Genomic DNA, 20631 nt, shown 5'->3' on the forward strand with positions numbered 1-20631 from the left:
ACAGTTTTCTTATAATTTATATTACATTTTTATGTGTTTACATGTTATATAATCTACGAAGTATGTAGATTTAGATGATGCTTATTCATATTTGGTAATAATTATTTTTTATGCAATAAATTAGAATTGCAAATCAGTCAACACTTTTTATTATTATTATTATTCTAATTTCTTGATTTGTGTATTATAGACTTTCATATCTTCACAATATTAACCATTTAAAAAAAAACAAATATCTGGATTCCTCTTATAGCTTAATCCATTTTTTTTTTTTTAAATAAGCATTAAATAAATTACTAATGAGATAATTTTTCACCATACCAGTGTTAAAGCTACATAAATGATTGTATAATATCTTACAAACAATTTTGAACAAAAGTTTTGAACCAACAAAAACAAATTTAAATTAAATTACAGGGTTTCGTTTATTTTGATAAATGATTTTTCTTGCTTTTATACATACCTATCTTGTGAATCTACATAAATCTTATGGCTTAAAATTAGCAATATTTGACAATAACTTGTGAAGTATTCACATGGCTTCTCTCTCTCTCTCTGCTTTATGTGACTTTTTTTTAAAGTCTGTAATTTCTAAATGAGTCAAATTCAGGATTCTGCTAATTAAAACTTATTATACCAATTCTATCAGATGCATTTTTGTGTGTGTGTGCGCGCGTTTTTCAAATCTCTGTCCATATTCTTGTACAGCCAAAATCAACCAGTTTGTAGGAACTGGAAATTCTAAATAAGCCTGGATAGAAAAGTGGAATGAATAACCTTAGGAAAACAAATAAACACCATTTTATAGTTTTTTTTTTTTTTTTTAATCTTACCCATTCTAGCTGAGGGACCTACAGTACATCTAGTTTGTGGATGGCTTGGTCATCCATGAAACTAGGGTCAATCAGGCAGACAGGAGAAATTTACTTTTGTTCACAAATGATTTTAGGTTATAGCTGCTAGCAAACACTTTTGCTACCAGTGTTACAGACACTGATACGTGAGTGAATAGGAAGCTTAATATGGGACATTCGAAGCTGATAATGAAAATTTATAAATTAAAGATACCAAGAAATTATATACTTGGTTTAATCCATTATCCAAGTGTAAGCAAACAAAATTTGTGCCTGAAGTATCTTTCAGGACTGGGGCAACGCGTGACAAAGGTGGTATAACTTCTCATCTCCTTAGACATGTATAATGCTATGCCACCTTTGCCACGAGTTGCCCCAGTCCTGAAAGATACTTCAGGCACAAACTTTGTTTGCTTACACTTGGATAATGGATTAAATCAAGTATATAATTTCTTGGCATCTTTAATTTATAATATAACCTAGTGAAAAGCTTTCAACAACTATCTATCTCTAATCCAGAGTATTTTAATAATAAGGTGCGACACCTTTTGGCAACTCATATAGGAAAATATGACTTACCCATTACTTCCACCAGTGACCCTTCTCTTAATGCATAGCATTACACGTCTGCAAGGAGATGTGCTTTGCATTATGGGATATTATGGCAAGTGATGAGAAGTTATACCACCTTTGCCCCAGTCCTGAAAGATACTTCAGGCACAAACTTTGTTTGCTTACACTTGGATAATGGATTAAACCAAGTATATAATTTCATGCTATCGTTAATTTATAATATAACCAAGTGAAAAACTTTCAACAATGAAAATTTAGTTGAACACTGTCTAGGAAAGTATTGGCACAAAGAGGAGTTTCAAAATCAATGCCCTAAGAAAATAGTCTTCTTCCTAACATGGATTTTAGGCCAAGTGGCCTGTTCTGGTTTCATGTCATCTCTTTCTTGGTCTTCTGATTCTTCTTTTTCCACTTATTTTGTATCTGTATAATATTTTTGGTAGTCTGCTGTTGTCCATTCGATTTAAATGTTCTAGCCATTTTTGTTTATACTGTCTTATATAGTAATTAATTGGTTTTATTTTCAGGGATTGTAAGATTTCTTCATTTTTTTTGTGGTCCTACTTGGGATATCCAGCTGATTTTCTGAGGAACTTCATTTCTGTTTCGAATTCGTTTTTCATCTTTCCTTTTTACGTTCCATGTTTTGCTTCCGTATAGTAGAGTTGGTTTTGACAAGACATATAGTCTGATTCTAGTGTGTTTTTGTACTAGGGATGGCTTAAATATATTATTCATTATGCCATTTACTTTGACAAAGTTTGATATTTTAGTGTCTATGTCCTTTTCTTCTTCATATGATAGATCACATCCCAAGTATCTGAAAGTGTTTACTTGTTCTAGTACTTTATTCTCTATCACTATTTTACTTCTTATTGGGTTTTCTCCTTTGAATGCCATTATTTTTGTTTTTTCTTTAGATATTATCATAGATTGTTTTGAGATATCATTTAATGATCTTTGTAAATCATCTTCTGATGTAGCTAATACTATTTGATCATCTGCAAATAGTTGTGTATCTATCTTCATTTGTATACCAAATACCAAATGGGTTAAACCGTTTCCAGATTGTTATAATTTTATAATAATAATAATAATAATAATAATAAATTTAGTTTAATCCTTTATCCAAGTGTGAGCAAACAAGTTTGCACCTGAAAGTATCTTCAGGACTGAGGTAAGGTGGTACACACCAGGGCAACTCGTTGCAAAGGTGGAGCAAGCTGCCAATACTCCTGTCTCAGTATCTCCTATAATGCAAAACACATCTCCTTGCGGATATGTCTAATGTTATGCATTAAGGGAAGGGCCACTACCCAGACTAGTTTCGACCTTTATTGAGGTCTCTTCAGTGGGAGCCAGGCCCAAGCTGAGATACCAGGCAGAAGCATTCGCAGGTCATCTCTACCTATAGAAGTTGCCAAATGGTGTGCCACCCATTTTTAATAAATTACTCTGGATTTAGAGAAAGATGTTGAAAGTTTATTTTTCACTTGGTTAGAATATAATAAATTTAGTTTAATCCTTTATCCAAGTGTGAGCAAACAAGTTTGCGCCTGAAAGTATCTTCAGGACTGAGGTAAGGTGGTACACACCAGGGCAACTCGTTGCAAAGGTGGAGCAAGCTGCCAATACTCCTGTCTCAGTATCTCCTATAATGCAAAACACATCTCCTTGCGGATATGTCTAATGTTATGCATTAAGGGAAGGGCCACTACCCAGACTAGTTTCGACCTTTATTGAGGTCTCTTCAGTGGGAGCCAGGCCCAAGCTGAGATACCAGGCAGAAGCATTCGCAGGTCATCTCTACCTATAGAAGTTGCCAAATGGTGCACTTGGATAAAGGATTAAACTAAATTTATTATATTCTAACCAAGTGAAAAATAAACTTTCAACATCTTTCTCTAAATCCAGAGTAATTTATTAAAAATGGGTGGCACACCATTTGGCAACTTCTATAGGTAGAGATGACCTGCGAATGCTTCTGCCTGGTATCTCAGCTTGGGCCTGGCTCCCACTGAAGAGACCTCAATAAAGGTCGAAACTAGTCTGGGTAGTGGCCCTTCCCTTAATGCATAACATTAGACATATCCGCAAGGAGATGTGTTTTGCATTATAGGAGATACTGAGACAGGAGTATTGGCAGCTTGCTCCACCTTTGCAACGAGTTGCCCTGGTGTGTACCACCTTACCTCAGTCCTGAAGATACTTTCAGGTGCAAACTTGTTTGCTCACACTTGGATAAAGGATTAAACTAAATTTATTATGTTATAATTTTATTTATATATATATTGAAAAGCAGAGGTGAGAGGATACATCCTTGTCATACTCCTCTTGATATATCTTCCCATACTGAGATATTTTAAACAATTTTTGTCTATTAATTTTGTCAAAGGCTTTTTCATAATTAATAAAGGCCACGTGTGTTTCTTTTCGAAATTCTTTTCTTTACTATTAATAATTTTAAAGTAAAAATTGGATCTATGCAGGATTGGCCTTTTCGGAAACCATCTACAATGCTGCTTAGTTTCTCTTTTAATATTCCTGCATATATTTTATATCCTGTATTCAGCAGACTAATTCCCTTATAGTTATTGCAACCATCTTTATTTCCTTTTTCATAGATTGGGATAACCAGTTTTTCCAGTTTAACCAGAAAATCAACTAAATTAGTGAAAGTGGGGTTGATAATCATACCAGTTACTTTTTATTGGACAATTCTAAGATTCTTTGAGAAATTTGTCAGAAATGACTATATATGCTCAAATAAAAATTTGAATGAAGGCATATATCAATTCATTCAGATTTTGAGAATTATAAATCCTTTCCTTTAGTGTTACACAGCATGATCAGAAAGGCAAACTTTCTGATCATGTCATGAATACTTTACATAGAATTGACTGGAAAGGCACCTGTTGTTTACATCACACTAAAACATGGTATGAGTGTAAATTTCAGGTGGTTTTGAAAATTCTTATCAACTACCCTAATCTTAACAATAATAACAACCCAAGAATATGGTTGGCACATATTCTAACCATTTAATCTTTTGGTATATAAGAGTTAATTATAATTAGGAATGCAAGCAACCCAGGATCCTAATTCTAATATGAATTAGGCTGCCACTTTGCTGTATTAAAACTATCTATATGAACTTGTTCTCTGATGATGTTATAAATAGAATATAGCTCTGATATAGTTTTTTTTTTTCCCCCACTAGACATCAGGCCAGTAAAATAATGGTTGATCAAATCATTGTCACTTTGGCTTACTGTTTGAAATGTAATATACTTGTCTTTGTATGTATATGCTTTGTTACATTAGTCTCTGTATTCTCTGAGAGCACAAGCTGACTTATTTGAAAGTTCCTGGTGAATAAGTCAGCTTGTGCTCTCAGAGAATACAAAGACAAATGTAAGAAAGCTAAACACTGTTTAAAACTAGCTAGACAAAAGTCATGGGAAGACTTTGGTAAGAACATAGAAAATAAATATCAAGAAGGTGGCAAGGTATTCTGGAGGTTGTTGAAAAAGCTTAGAAATGGAGGAAAGAGTGCTGAAAAAGGAATTAGATGATAAAGGTGACATGAAAACTGGAGAAAACGATATCCTTGATATATGGAGTAATTACAGGTAACCCTCATATAACGCGGATGTCAGGTTTCGCAAAAAATGCCGCATTATATAAATCACGTTATGCAAGACTCAGATCACATGAAAAAGTAAGGTTCCGAAATCGTTTTTTTTTTTTTTTTTTTTTTTTTAAGATTATATAAACAATGACATATCCAACAAAAATATTTTTATTTAATTCAGGTAATTCATGTAAGTTAAGAAAACAAACTATGAAACAAATACATAGCATAAAATTATAAATTGTACGTAAACTTCATTGCACATAATACATAAATGTTTATTTTAGCAAAATAAAATAGTGTATATTTTAATCATCATTATCGGACCAAACTGAAAAGACCAACTTTCATTACCAGTGACAATTCATTGTGATACATCACAATCTTGATCAACTGCATGAATGAAATTTTAACTTCATGCAACCCGCTGTTCATGTGTCAATGTATGCAGCACAAACCTTGAACAAATCTTTCTCTTCTGCAAATCCCTTTCTAAAATTAATCTGGTCATTTCCTTATCAACACCAAGCTGTACAGTGAGTAGCCTAGTAGTTATTTGCATGTTGTCATGGGCAACAATTTCCCTAGCTTTCACATTTCATTTGTCCATGAAAAAATTGGCTGTCCACAGTGTGGTTCATCCTTCAGGGACTCCCTCCGCTCTTTGAACTTTGAAAACCAACAGAGCACCTGTGCTCAGAGTCTTTGCCATAAACTTTTTTTTAAGTCTTGGTACACTTCCGAAGCTGTTTTTCCTAATTTACAGTAAAATTTTAGCAGTCACCTAACTCTAGCAGTCAAAACTATAAACACCTTTGCTACTTTCATTCAAAGGGCTGTCCTGTAAAATCAAAAATAAAAATTGAATTAATAACTATAAAAACTATTTGAATTCAAGACTTTCTACAATCTCCTTTATCTTGAGAGGATAAATTCATTTTTGTTTTTTACAATAAATTGCTACAAACTGCTAGTTTTTTCCCCCCTTTAAATCAGGCCTTTTCTCAAAATATAAAACTTCGCAATTTCTATGAAAATATGCGATGTTTTCTTATTTAGCATTTTTTCATACATCCTTACTGTTTTAGTGAGTGTATATATATATATATATATTCTTACTTCAGGCAAATTAACTACCATAAATACAAATCACGAATTCTTTACCAGAGAAAAAGTTCCTTTTACTAGTTTATAAACAAAGTGTATCAAAGTAGAGCTCTCCATTAATGCTACTTTAAAGTTTCAGATTTCTCTAATTCTATCACTTGTTTCTGAGAAAATGATTCATCAATATCACAGATGTCCTTGAGAAGAAGAAAGCACTTTCTCTCTGTTTAGTATTTCTTTGAATGTTGATATAGACAATCCATTTAATATCTTCTTTTATTACTATTCACTTGTTGACAGTATTAACTTTTCAATCAAACATTCACCTTGCTAAGATTCCTTTTTGAAATGTTTTACTGATACATTTCAACTGTCAAGTTTTTTTTCATTCTCAAACTTTCATTCTCTTGTTTTTTTTTTTTACTCTGGTACTGAAACTTTTTTCAGCTAAGCAGCAAGTGAGAAGTTAATAAAGGCTGACACATGTCATCATTAGCAAAAGGAAAATGTCTTTATGATAAAAGACAGATATTGCTGTACACTTAAATGTGAATTAGAATAAAGAGCTATTAATATATTACAATTATCAGATATCTGATTAGTACAATTAATCTCAAATATTTGTATATTTTTTTCTTTAACATAAATATCAATTTCTAATCAAGCACATGACAAATGCTGATCATATGTGGTTATGAAATCAAAACTAAAAAAATTCTTAAAGTACAGGAATAACTGTAAAAAGACTGATAATGCTAAATTATCAGTCTTTACTGATAAAAAAAATGATAATGTTAAATTATCATTTTTACAGTAATCTCATAATTCCATAGTGTTGTTGAACCTACAGTATATTAGTCTTGTGAATGGGTAGGAAGTTAAGAAAATGAAACTCTCCTCAAAAAAACAAATGAAACTAATTGGATTTCGAGACTAACAGGTTGTACTCTTTAGCAAACAAGACTGTTCCGAAACAAAGTAGTAGAAAGAATGAACAAAGAATAATAAGATTAGTTATGAGTGTGGAATACACTCTGATGGAATGTTCAATATAGTTTGCTATATGTATTAATGCTTAATAACAGGTGGATTGTTAATCAACCTAATTCTTCTCTGCCAAGTATTTTTATGGAGTTCTAAGGGACTTATGAATTTATAATTTGTATCTCTGGCATGGAATGCGAGATCTAACAAATGCATGTGCCTTATTGCAGAAGGAATCATGCAGAATTAATTTAGTTAGGACAGCAGAGGCAGACAGCAATTGAAGCTGCCACTTGAGGTTCTGTGACAAATTAATATATCAAGTTTTGATGCATATAAATGATGGAGTAAAAATTTGAAAATGAGCCCATAAATATTACCTGAGCAGATGTGATTTTTTTTTTTTTTGTACAGATTTTAATTCATAAATTTTTGTGTTTATCTGTTTTTCATATATATATTTTTATTTCTTTCAATATATAAAGTATGACAGAAGCTATTTTCTCTATGTATTAACTGTGTGGAAACTATCTACTTGGTTAAGGTACCCTCCCCCACCATCTTCTCTGACCCCATTAACCAAGAGTAGATGCTGATTTAGAACAAGTCATGAAAGCACTCAAAGATTCTGCTTGAGAAGAATCTTTTAACTATACTTAAATTTTTTTTTTATTTTTTATTTAGTTGATTTAACCAAATCAATTTAATCAAGTAATACACCAATTAGATGGCTCTCCACTACTAGCTGACAAAATCAGAGCTTACAGACTGGCATAGGCATGTGAAATAATTGAGTGAGGAAGCATTTAGTGTGGTGCCAAAAAACCATAACAACTCTGGGAAGATACCAGAAAAGACTTGGCTGAGTTGAGAATTCTTGATTAGACTGGAATAGTTCAGAAAAGAAAATTTCATTCAACCATGACAGATTATCATCATTTTGCTAATAAAGTATTCAAATGTAATGAAACTTGAGTTGATTAGACACATTTCAGTTTTTTTTTTTTAAATGTGACCCACATGTTCACAAGACCTACAGGAGATCATTGTCATGTGTGTGAGAAGAGTGTGTACTGAATACCAAATTTTCTTCAATTTCAAACAGCCTGAACTGAGTTATACTTTTGGATATTTCAAAAAAATGATTTACTGGATTTTGGAAGGGCAAATTGTCAGAGCAAAATGAAAACCACGATGGTTCAACAACTTCTTTTAGACAGCTGACTCTCACTGCAGAAAAACTAGTAGTAAAAAGTTCTGACCAAGTTCCCACAAAAAATTATAAGGTAGCCAGAAAAAAAACTGGCTTTACAAGCTAGACAATCTAAAAGAAATTTATTGTTATGTTTCAACTAAAAGAACAAATAAATGCATAAGAATAATTCCACCAAAAGTGGGCAGTATACAGATGTCAGATGAGATTGTTCAAACTAATAAGTGCCCATTTTGCTAAAAGCTATCAACCTGGTATATGCAACATAGAGCTCAATGTAAGCTCTACACTAGATGAAGAAATGCAAGGGGGGAGGGGTATGATGATGAGGTACTAGAGAAGGAAAGGAAAGAACATATGATAATCCCATTGCACAAGGGCGGTGAAAACACTGAAGTGTAACTATGAACTTGTTAGTATCTCTGCAGTGGTGAAAATGACTAAAAAGTTGGTAAGAACTCACATACAGGAATTGATTGACAGAGAATCTATACTTTGCAATGAAGAGAATGGGTTTACTGAGGGAAGGTCAATGTTTGAGTAACTTGTTCACATTTTATAATATGTTATGACTGAGTTAGACAAGGGAATGGATACACCATGATAATTTTGGACTTTGCTAAGGTTTATGACAAGATATAGAATGGAAATCTGTTATATAAATTGGAGGATATGGGATTGGATTAAAAACTATTAGTTTGGATAAGAGGATGTCTGACGTATCAAAAAGTGATGTATGGGAGATGTGAGCCTACAACATTTAATATGTTGATTAATTTTGATGGTAATATATCAGAACACAGAAAGATAAGTCAATAATTATTTATCGACTTATTGCTGATATTTCGCTGTTATAACCAGCATCTTCAAAGCACAAAACACAGTTTGTCACTATACACAAGACTACAACAACATGGTGTAATAATGGGACTAGTTTGAAAAATTGTAGCAACAACATAAAGACTGAAATCCTAATTAGGTGCCCTCTATGTAAAAAAAAAAAAAGAGAGAGAGTGAGAAAGCAGGTACTAGTTATGTCTTAAGATGACTGTCTCCCAAATCTTAGGCAAATTTATGCAGTCATATTTGTTAAGATTCGGAATATGTTTCAAGGCTTCTGTTGCTTCTAAGAACAATCGCTCTGACTTGTAAAAGCTTCTGTGCAATACTTTTGTTTTCTTCCAGTTGATCCTGTGCGCAGGGGTATCCAAAGCATGGTCTTCTAGGCCCGACTTGCCATAGCAATAGTTAGCGCTGGATGAATCTTTTATGCTCACTGATGCGAATGTCCAGAGTTCTTCCTGTTTGACCGTAGTAAACTTGATCACACAAGCAGGGTATTTTGTAGACTCCTGGATGTGAAAAAGGAGAGATGCTGTCCTTGGGTGAACGGATGAGAGTTGCTAATTTGACACACACGGTCTGAATACAGTGCATAGTTGATGTTTATTGAAAACTCTAGATATCTTTTCGGATGTGCCTTTAATGTATGGAATGGTGACTGTTTTGTTGTAGTTCTTCATGGTGGATAATGGAAGGGGTTTCTTGGGAGCATTCAGTATTTGGTCTATCTTATGGGGATTATAGCCATTGGCTAAGAATGTGTGGTGTAAGCGAGCCAGTTCAGCAGCAAGAGCATTGTCATTGGAAAAGATTGCTCTCGCTCTGTGGGTTAGCTTTTTAAGATACCACACTGCTGAGAAGGGTGATGGTGCGATTGTTTATATAAATATCTCCCTGTATGTGTGGGTTTTTTAAAAACTGAGAATGATAAGGAACTATCTGGAAGACGTGTGATTAGTGTATTCAGGAAGGGCAGACAGTTATTAGCTTCCAGTTCCATTATAAAGTGGATTTTTGGGTGTTGGCTATTTAAATGCGTTAAGAATGTATCCAACGTGCCTGGGGCAAACAGCAAGCACATCATCAACATAGCATAGCCAAAGCACTGGGTTGAGAGTGGCTGTATTGATAGCTAGTTTTTTCAGGTGTTCTATGTAGAAGTTGGCTAAGGGGGAACCCATAGCTGTCCCATCTAATTGTATATTTTCCCTTTCCATGTGAAATATCCTGCATGTGTTGAATTTAAATAGGTCAAATATATCAGGGGGGAAAGTGTGACTTAGCAGATCAAGGATTCTTAGAAGCAACAGAAGCCTTGAAATACAGTATATTCCGAATCTTAATAAATATGGCTGTATAAATTTGCCTAAGATTTGGGAGACAGTCATCTTAAGACATAACAGTACCTGCTTTCTCTCTCTCTCTCTTTCTGTTATTATTATTTTTTTACATAGAGGATGCCTAATTAGGACTAAGTCTTTTGTTGTTGCTACAATTTTTCAAACTAGTCCCATTATTACACCATGTTGTTGTAGTCTTGCATACTGTGTTTTGTGCTCTGAAGAAGCTGGTTATAACACCAGCAAAATATCAGCAATAAGTCAATAAATAATTATTTACTTATCTTTCTGTGTTCTGATATATTACCGTCAAAATTAGTCAACATGTATGACGAACACATAAGCCTTTCTACACGTTTGAAGATTTAAGATGGTCAGTGATGTGCTGTAGAGATCACTCCTTGGTCAGTGGTTCAATCTTTACATTACTGACAATGTGAAGAACTTGACAGGAGACATATAGCTATTTACTAATGAGGCAAAGAGAGGCAGGCAATTGGAAATGAATCTGATATGCAGTACTTGTAATATGATTTGAACAGGCTGGAAATGTGAAAATAGCTATCAGTTCAATGTAAAGTTATGTACCTTGGTGTGATGATATATCTAATGGATTATTATATTGATGGGATTATGCTAAAAGAAAATGATCAGAGCAGGGATATTGCAGTTTTAGTAAACATGAAACTGAAGTTCAGGAGCCATATATTATGAAGATTGCAAATACAACTCAGAGGATAATTACAATGCTAAAACAAACATTGCCATGTAAGGAATATCACCTTGCCTCTTTACTAGACCTCAATACATTTCACCTAGACTATTGTGTCCAAATCTGGTCTCCATGTTTCTCAGGCGATGCAGATACAGTGGAGAAGATGCAAAGGAGAGTATTAAAGATAATACTGGAACTGTAGAACGTACATAATGAGAACAGATTGAGAATGTGTGGACACTAGCAAATTGGAGAAAGAGGGATGATATGAATGATTTTGTGCGTCGATTTATTACTATGGATGAGACTTGGATTCACCATTACACACCAGAATCCAAACAGTAAACAGAAGCTGGTTGTTCAGTGTCAAAGAAGACAAAGTCAGTTCCATCAGCAGGAAAGATAATGGCATCAGTGTTTTGGGATGCTAAAGGCATTTTGTTTATTAATTATCTTGAAAAGGATATAGCAATAATTGGGGAATATTATTCCAATCTTTTAACCAGACTAGCCGAAAAAAATTCATGAAAAGACCTGGTTTGCAGAAGGAAAAAAATCTTTCATCAGGACAATGCACCTGCCCACAAAAGTGTTTTGGCAATGGGAAAATTAAGGGATCTGCACTATGAATTGTTAGAACATCCAGCCTATTCCCCAGATTTGGCTCCCTCTGACTTCTGTCTCTTCCCAAAAATAAAACTCTTCCTTGCTGGTCAGCGTTTTTCCTCGAATCAAGAGGTGATTGCAACTGTGGAAGGATATTTTGCAGATCTTACTGAAAACCACTACAGGGATGGGATAATGGGGAGCATCACTGGAATAAATGTATTAGTCTTAAGTGAGATTATGTTGAAAAATAAAAATAATTTTGAAATTATAAATTTGTTTTTTCATTGTTAGAGGCCAAGAACTTTTCAGACCACCCTTGTATTATATCAGTGAAAGCAGCATCCCATGAAAAAATTCATGGCCAAAAAAAGTGTTGGAGTCTGCTGTTTTTGAACATTTTACAATAACAACAGATGGGAAATATAATGTGTGTCAATGTATTATAGAAGACTATGATTGTGAAAAAGCATGTGATGCAAAAAATTGGTAATTTTTGTGGTTCTGATAAAAATTCACCTACAAGAGCATCAAATTTAAAAAGACACGTGCAGCATTTTCATCCTAAAGTGTTAGAAGTTATGAATGAGAAAGACAGCAATAAAAACATTCCCTCTACTTCAGGGCTAAAGGAAGATCAGAAATCTACTGACACAACTACCAAGATTCCTTATGTCTCACAAGGTTATCGTAACAACGATGCCAGAAAAGTTTAAAAACCACATCATTGAAATGGCAGTGAAGAATATATAGTCACAACATGCCTTTTTAGGCTTAAATGGAGAAATGGCTAGAAAACTTGGTGGAAATGAAGGTACCATAAATTGAAGAATCAGAGTCAAAGGTTTTATGTACCGACTCCACAGCTCTGATAAAAGTAGATGGAATTTTTCATGTTATGGAGTGCAGGTGAAGACAAGAGGACATCCAAAATGTCTCTATTGACATCATGTCCAAGAATCTCTCCTATCACTACATATCCCCACTCTTTCTTTTCATACAAAAATGAATCAGACAAACAATGACACTGCAATCAAAATAAATCTCACTTGAACCTAATTCATTCAAACAAATCACACAATATTCCAAGCATACCAGAATCCCTACAAAAAGTCACTTTCACATTACAAGCATTCATAACATAAAGTCCAACAAATTTTCATCACCACTTACAAACAAGTAGAACAGACCTACTGATCTTAAGAGTAACAACTTCAATGCCCAAATTACACCCTTCATGATTAATTTCACTACATGAGTGAAACCTGTGCCTTTGTGCAATCTGACATTGTCTGCCAGAGATACCAAATTTAGAATCATCTGCTTTTGACTTCCTCTGTCTCACGGTTTCATTGCACCATTTAATAACATTCATCTGCTTCATTTCATCATCAGCCATTATCGATCCACTGTTGGACGAAGGTCTTTCCAAGATGACTAAGACTGTTAATCATGTCACTCCTGCAAATTTGACAATTTCATCAATTCATTGTGATTTTGGTCAGCGATGTGGTTGTTTCTCCTCCTGTGGAATCCAATCCAGTACTTCTTTTGTCCATTGTTGGTCTTGTCTTTGAGCAATATGCCCAGTGCACTGCCACTTCTGATATTTCACTCTTTCTATAATGTAAGAGACTTTGGTTTCATTTCTTATTCAAGTATTCTTTTTTTTGTGATCAAGTCTTGTGATACCCAGCATACTTCTTTCCATACTAAATTGTGTTGTTCTTAGTTTCCTTTGCATTTAATGTCCATGTTTTCACAGCCATATATCGATATAGGAACAATGCACTGGTTAAAAAGTTTCCTTTTCAGCATAGTAATAATTGGCTTTTGAATACTAAGTGTAATTTTCAAATGCTTTCTATCCAAGCACTGCTTGTCATGAGATTTCTTCTTCCATGGTATTTTGATTTATTTATATCTATTATCCTAAATAGATGTAATGATTCACATGTTCAATTTCAATACCACTGATTTTTATTATTTCTGGTTGTACATAGCTACTGAACATAACTTGGGTCTACTTGAGGTTTATCTTTAATCCAGCTGTTTTGATAGCAATTTGAAGTTTACAGATATGAGTAATTAACACAGACTTGAAGAAAAGATAACTGTCAACCTGTCACAAAGCAAAATTGCTTAAATATCTTCTGTTTAGACCTTTATCTTCTCAGTCAAAAAGCGTGAATATTTCTTCTAAGCCTTCAGCAAATAGTTTTTGGGATAAAACTTTGACTTAGGCTGCCTCTCTGTATTTTCACAGTGGATATTAAAATGAATTGCTGTTGCATTGGCATATGCTGCTGTGATTATCCTTACACATGGCGAATCCACTTGTTGGTTTTTGTAGTGCACAAATTTTTATTAAATCAAAGTCTTTCTCATAATCAATAAAACCAAGACATAATAGACAGTATTCATTACATCATTCAATAATCTGTTTTACAACTTGCATATAAGTCCATTGTGCTAAATCCACTTTGAAAGCCTGCCTGTTCTTCTGGCTGTGCAAGGTCTACAGTTGTACAAAGCCTATGAGCCAAGACCTTTGTAAACACTTTGCAAACTACTGATATAGCAGAATAAGAGTAGACTTCTTCCATTCTTTCAGCCATGTTTTGCCAAGATTTTGTAAATCATTTCCCCACCTACTTTTAAAAGTTCAGCTATGATGACTCCATTTGCTCTTATAGCATTTCCATTTTGCATCTTTAGAGCAAAAGAACTTCTTCTGGTAGAATTTGTGGTATTTCAGTTATTTCATGGTTGTCTTCTTGATTTGTTCATCATCTAATTCCTGACATGTACCCTCAAGAGGTGTACAGGATATTATGACAGCACTACATGAAAAGCTTACATCATTACCAACTTCCCATTAACAATTTTCCTCCTAATCAATGTGTTACCTATCAAAACTCCAACATTATTAGATCTTATATTTCTATCTTCTAAGGCACTTTTTACTGTATCAGTCCACCTATATATCTTGGTCTTCCTCTGGGTCTTTTTCCTCCCAACCTGTCAGAGAACACTTGTTTTGCTAATCTTTCCTCTCCCATTCTGTTTTAAGTAATCATACCACCTGAGATTAGCTCTGCAAACACATTCCTGGATGCTAACAATGTGAAGTTCTTTCCTAATATCCTCATTTTTAATATAATATTGCCATTGATGCCATCTGTTCAGATCCCTAATCATTCTCAGGACTCTCATATCTTCAGTCTCTAGTCCAGTGTTTTATTTCTAACCCAGTTCTCATAAGTTAAAATTGGCTTGAACAGTGTCTTATATACAGCTAATTTAGTGTTTTGACTAATTTCTCTCTTATTCCATATAAATTTATTCAGTTGACTTCCTATACCAGCTTTGTTGATTCTATTTTTTGTTTCCATATTTAATTTACTATCTTCATTAAAAATTGTGCCTAAGTAGCTGAAATGTTCTACTTGATCTATATGTTCTCCATTCACAATGCAGTTGATATATTTCAATGCTTCTGCCTATCTTCATTGTCTTGTTATTGCTGACCTTCACGTTACAACAGTTAGTCAATGTAGTCGGAGAATCTTGCAGACCTGAATCAGATTTATTTAGAATAACATCATCCACATAAAGTAAACAGGCCATGCTAGGCCTAAATCCTTGATACACATGATGATGATGCATAAAGTAAAGAGCCAAGATTAACATTTCCAATTTTGATATTAGGTTTAATACCATTTTCCTTCATAATGTGATCCATACAGATAATGAATAACAGAGAGGGATAACATACATCCTTGTCTGACACAGATTTAACATTAAATAATCTTCCTGTACTTCCTTCAATTCTAACTGCTGACTTAACTCAAATAAAGACTAAGTATTGCTTGATATAATGTCCCCATTGACACCATACAATTGTAGCATTTTTAATGGCTTTTCTCTTGGTGCCTTGACATATGCCTTTTGCAGTTCTCCAAAACTTAAATATAGATCTTTCTTATATTCCCATGATTTCTAAACTATTTGTCATAAAATGAAAATCTAATTCTGACAGCCACTATTTGTCCTGAATGTAGCTTGTTCTTCACCAAGCTTCCCTTCTACAATCCTTCTTAACCGTTTCTCAAGTATACTTGCATATATATCTTACCAGGAACACTCAGTAGAGAAATACCTCTGTAATTCTCACATTCAGTTTTATTTCCATTTTTATATATGGCTACTATGAGAGCTCTACTCCAATCATCTGGCATCCATCCTTCTGTCCATTCATTCATTCATCCTGCACTGCATAGTCCAGGCCTTCTGAATTATGCAGTGCAGCCATTGCAAGACTTTTATACCTCCAATACTTCAGCATTTCTGATTGAATATCATTTACTCCCACTCTGCCTTTCCAAGCTTTTCTACTTCAAGTATAGATAGGTATTCCTGATTGCATGCCTGTTGAGGGTTTTTTTTTTTTTAATTTTTAAAAATTTTTTTTTTATTTTTTATTTTTAACCACTGCACTGTCATTGCTCATTTCATTTAGCAATTTTTCCAATTAATTACTCCATACATCAAGGATATCTTTTTCTCCAGTTTTCATGTCACCTTTATCATTTCTAATTTCTTTTACAGCACTCTCTTTCCTCCATTTCTTAGCTTTTTCAACAGCTTTTAGAATATTTTGCCACCTTCCTGATATTTATTTTCTATGTTCCTACCAAAGTCTTTCCATTACTTTTGTTTAGCTATTTTTAAATAGTGTTTAGCTTTCTTACATTTGTCTCTGTATTCTCTAAGAGTACAAGCTGAGTTATTTGCCAGGAACTTTCTATATGCTTTCTTCTTTTCCTTCACTGCCTCTTTAACTTCCTGTGTCCATCACATAGTTTTGATTTTTCTATGCTTGCAGAAAACCTTACCACATGTCTCTCTGGATAAATCAATAATTTGTTTGACATCCTAATATAATATTGAGTAAAATTCAGTTCTTTTTGCTATAGCATATCTAGCTCTGCTTATGTTCTCATATCGCAGTTTCAGGACAACCATTTGTTTATTGCTGTACCTCAACTCTATTTGACTTTTTTCGAGACTGCAGTTGTCTCCAATTTGTTGGATGAGTTTACAATTGAATTTTCTTATTTCTTTCTTGATACATTTTCTAAGTGAATACACAATTCCATGTATTCAATATTATTCTATAGGTTATCGGGTTGTTTCATTTCTCTTTGTTTCCTTCATAAGCTGTTTTATCTCTTCAGAAATTTTGTCATGGTTCTGTTGTGTGGTATTTCAAGTAAGCATTGCAAAAGGTTTTGGGTAATATATACTTACCCAAATAGATCATATATATACTTATATATATGATCTATTGGAAAATGTCATTATTTTCAATAGATCAGGATTGTCATCTATATTTTAAATCTGCTGTTGAATTTATGTTGGATTTTTATTTTATTTTTTTATTGTATACATCTATATTTTATTTAATCCTCAAAACGTTTTTCTTCTTTCTTTTTGGCAATTTATTTGAACTCTACAGCATACCACATGAAGGTCATTTCCAATGTTGAGTGTGCTGATAACAGAACAGTTCTGAAAGATGTATTTCCTGTTGCTGAGGATAAAGTCAATTTTGTTATTTCTACAATTTGGACTTTTCCATGTACAATTTGTGTTTTTTCTTGAAAAAATAAGTAAATATGTCAAGGTTATCTTTTTCCCAAATTCTATTAATCTTGATCATCTATCATCTCTCTTTTCATATCCAGAATTTTTCATTGAACATTCATCTGATTCTTGTGCACCAATTCTGGAATTAAAGCCCATAACAATTCTGAAATTACATTTTCCTTTGTTGTAAAGTTGTGACATATCAGTATAGTAGTCTGTGATTTCTTTATCTTGTTAGTGCATAGATTTGGATGATCTTAAAAGTATATCTTTTAGAGATTTGGGTAACAACCAAATTCTTTTCATTCTTTCCTTATCTTGACCTCTATAGTATAGTATGTCTCCATTTTTTAATTGAACAATTTCTTCACTTTTTCTGGACTACGTGAAGTTTATTTAACTTCACATAATTCACAAATGTCTCAAAAAACAACTATGCTGAAACATGCCTGATGATGATGATGGGATGACATCTGCAATTCTTGTTCAAAATCATGTGGACTGACAATGCAAAAACTGATCGCATGATTTTGAAAAAGAATTGAAAAAGTCTCATCCCATCATTAGTTGTGGTTCAGCATAGTTGTATTTTTGCATCTTTTTAGACATATTTTACAAAATGCACCTGTCAGGTCTGTCCTCTGTATGTAAGTTATACATTGAAGTGGATTTCATTGAAATACAATATTCAGATCACTATACAGTTGACTCTCACTATAGCAGTCACCATTACAATAAACTACTCTTGAGGTTTATGAGTTTACTATAGTGAGAGTTGACTGTTAGGTGGGAAATTACAGAACATTCTTCTCTAATTATCCACCTATTACATGGTCAACTCACATTAATATTCACAATATAAATTGAGTGAGAAAACATACTGAAAGCACAGGAAGTGCTAAATCATATCAGCCAACAGGCAAAGTACAACTATGTAAGAGTCAGGGAGATAAGGTAGGAGTGAAATAAATTAATAGCAATATCAGGCAAGCAATGTAGAAAAGAAGTTATGGAAAAGCATGACAAGTAAGATGCAGGCTAGAAAATCATGAAAGGGAAGATTAACCAGTCAAGCCAAAGGAAATCTAAGGGAGCAAACTGTATGGCAAAGCAGAGGAAGAATGATCATGATAGTAGCCAGAGATAACAGTAAGACAGAAAAGCACTCTCAGACCAACCATTTCAGATAAGTAACTGGCTGATAAAGCTATAGAATTTTCACAATTATCTTTTGCTGATGCTCTGGTTCTGTTGGAAAAATGAGAGACTATTAGTATAAGTTCAATATTGAAAACAAATAAATGCTGAAAAGGAATATGATAATTAGCCAAAGAATGACAAAAACTGCAATCAACTCTGGAGAAAAGAAAGCATGCAATTAAGCTTCCAGATAAATTTCTGTAATAAGTAGCTAGCTCTATTTGGGATGAATTATTATTCAAAAATGAAAAATCTCAGAAGCAGAATAAAATCAGTAGGAAGAGTTTATAATGTGCTAAGTAGGAATTTTTTTTCCAGTAAAAATGAAACTAGTGGGAACCTACATTTGTGAGTCATGACTTTTACAACCAAATAATTCAGCCAACTGACTGCCACTGAAATGAGATTTCTCAAACATAGAAGGCAAAACCAGAAGAGAACAAGATATGAAACATGACAATAAAAACAACTTGGACATGTTTGCAAAAATGAAAAACAAGATATGCAAAAAAAAAAAAAAAAAAGAAGTCTGGCAAAAAAGACAGCAAAGATAAGGGCTCAGAGGAAGAGATATGTTAATATCCAAGAGAGAGAGAGAGAGAGGAGTAGGATGGAATTATGCCAAGGTACTAGCCAGAAACTGGAAGTGACATGCCCTTTGTGTTACCTCTATGCTATCAGGAAGAAGAGGATTAATTAAGAAGTTCCACCTAATCAAAAAGCTCATTTTCTAAAAAAACACAATAATTGCAAACAAATCTGGCAAAAAACCACATATAGCAAAATCATAAAATATTAGCATATGCATCTATTAGAGCACTGAATAAAAAAAGATAAAATGTGGTTATTAAAAAGTACTCTCATATTCACCTCTTGAAAATATTCCGGAGTCTATCTGCGATGGTAATAAATTATTAAATTCTTCAAGACTCATGGTTGGTTGCTTGTTATCTTTCTTATGATTTCCTGTTTTTTTCTTCTTTTTCTGACCATTATTTCCACTTTTGTACTGTTCTGCTTCTTTCTGCTTAGCTTCATAGAACTTAAAAATTGATAATCAATTAAAGAAGTAGAAAAATTAGTGTTATTAGTTTTTCTATATAGAAATCATGTTAAATTATAGTATAGAGATTTATCACAATATTAAGACTATTTTGAAAATGCAGGTTTTTTATACTTTAACTTTTATTTTTAAAACAAAATAATGGTATAATTTTTATTTATCATTTTTTGGTGTATACCTTCACGAAATGTATCATATACAATTGAAAGTTCCTATGCAATCAATAGTTTTCTATACAATTTTCTTCTTTTTTTTTTTTTTTTCAGATCTGTGATATAATCAGCTGTTAATTTTCTATCAACTTAAAGTACTTTTGACTCCGGCATCTATCTATACCTTAGTTTTTCTCTGAATCATACTACTTTTTGCTTCTATCACATGCTACCTAAAGGCTAGTTCTCCGCAGGACTTCCAGAAATTCTGCCCATTTGCTTCCAGATGCTATTGTTTCTTTCCACTCCATATTCTCATAATTAAAATCCTCCATCAGGATCATCATCATCCTCTTTCCACTCAATTTATCTAACATTTCAGTTATTGTCATCTGCATTCCCAAATTTAAACAGCATATCCTGTTAGATCCTATTCTGTTTATCTCAGCCTCACACTCAATATAACAATTTTAGGAAAGATTTATGTACAATACCTTTCCAAATGTGAGAAAAAATATTCAGTATTTATATTTAAGATCATTATATGAATTTCTGAATTAATATCTTTAATTATGTTTTTTTTTTTTTTTTAAATGTTTACTCTTCTAATACTTAGCCATATGACATCACGCACCGCGTTCTATGTATGAATGATCAATTGTTCATATTCCACTTTGTTTTTTGAAACTATTCCT

At 33.2% G+C, this 20631-nt stretch overlaps 1 protein-coding gene across 2 annotated transcripts in view; it reads right to left on the reverse strand.

Moving 5' to 3' along the window:
• The window catches only part of LOC150098099 (G kinase-anchoring protein 1-like), a 217775-nt gene that overhangs the window by 128241 nt on the left and 68903 nt on the right, over positions 1-20631 (reverse strand). For both annotated transcript variants that reach the window (XM_090406355.1, XM_090406354.1), the window contains one exon: positions 19592-19763. In XM_090406355.1, coding sequence (XP_090262481.1) covers positions 19592-19763 — 172 coding nt within the window. The remainder of the gene's footprint in view (positions 1-19591; positions 19764-20631) is intronic.

Source organism: Typopeltis vanoorti, chromosome 16 (genome assembly GCF_054136105.1).
Source record: "Typopeltis vanoorti isolate ZY-2024b chromosome 16, IOZ_Tvanoo_1.0, whole genome shotgun sequence".
Lineage (NCBI taxonomy): Eukaryota > Metazoa > Arthropoda > Arachnida > Uropygi > Thelyphonidae > Typopeltis > Typopeltis vanoorti.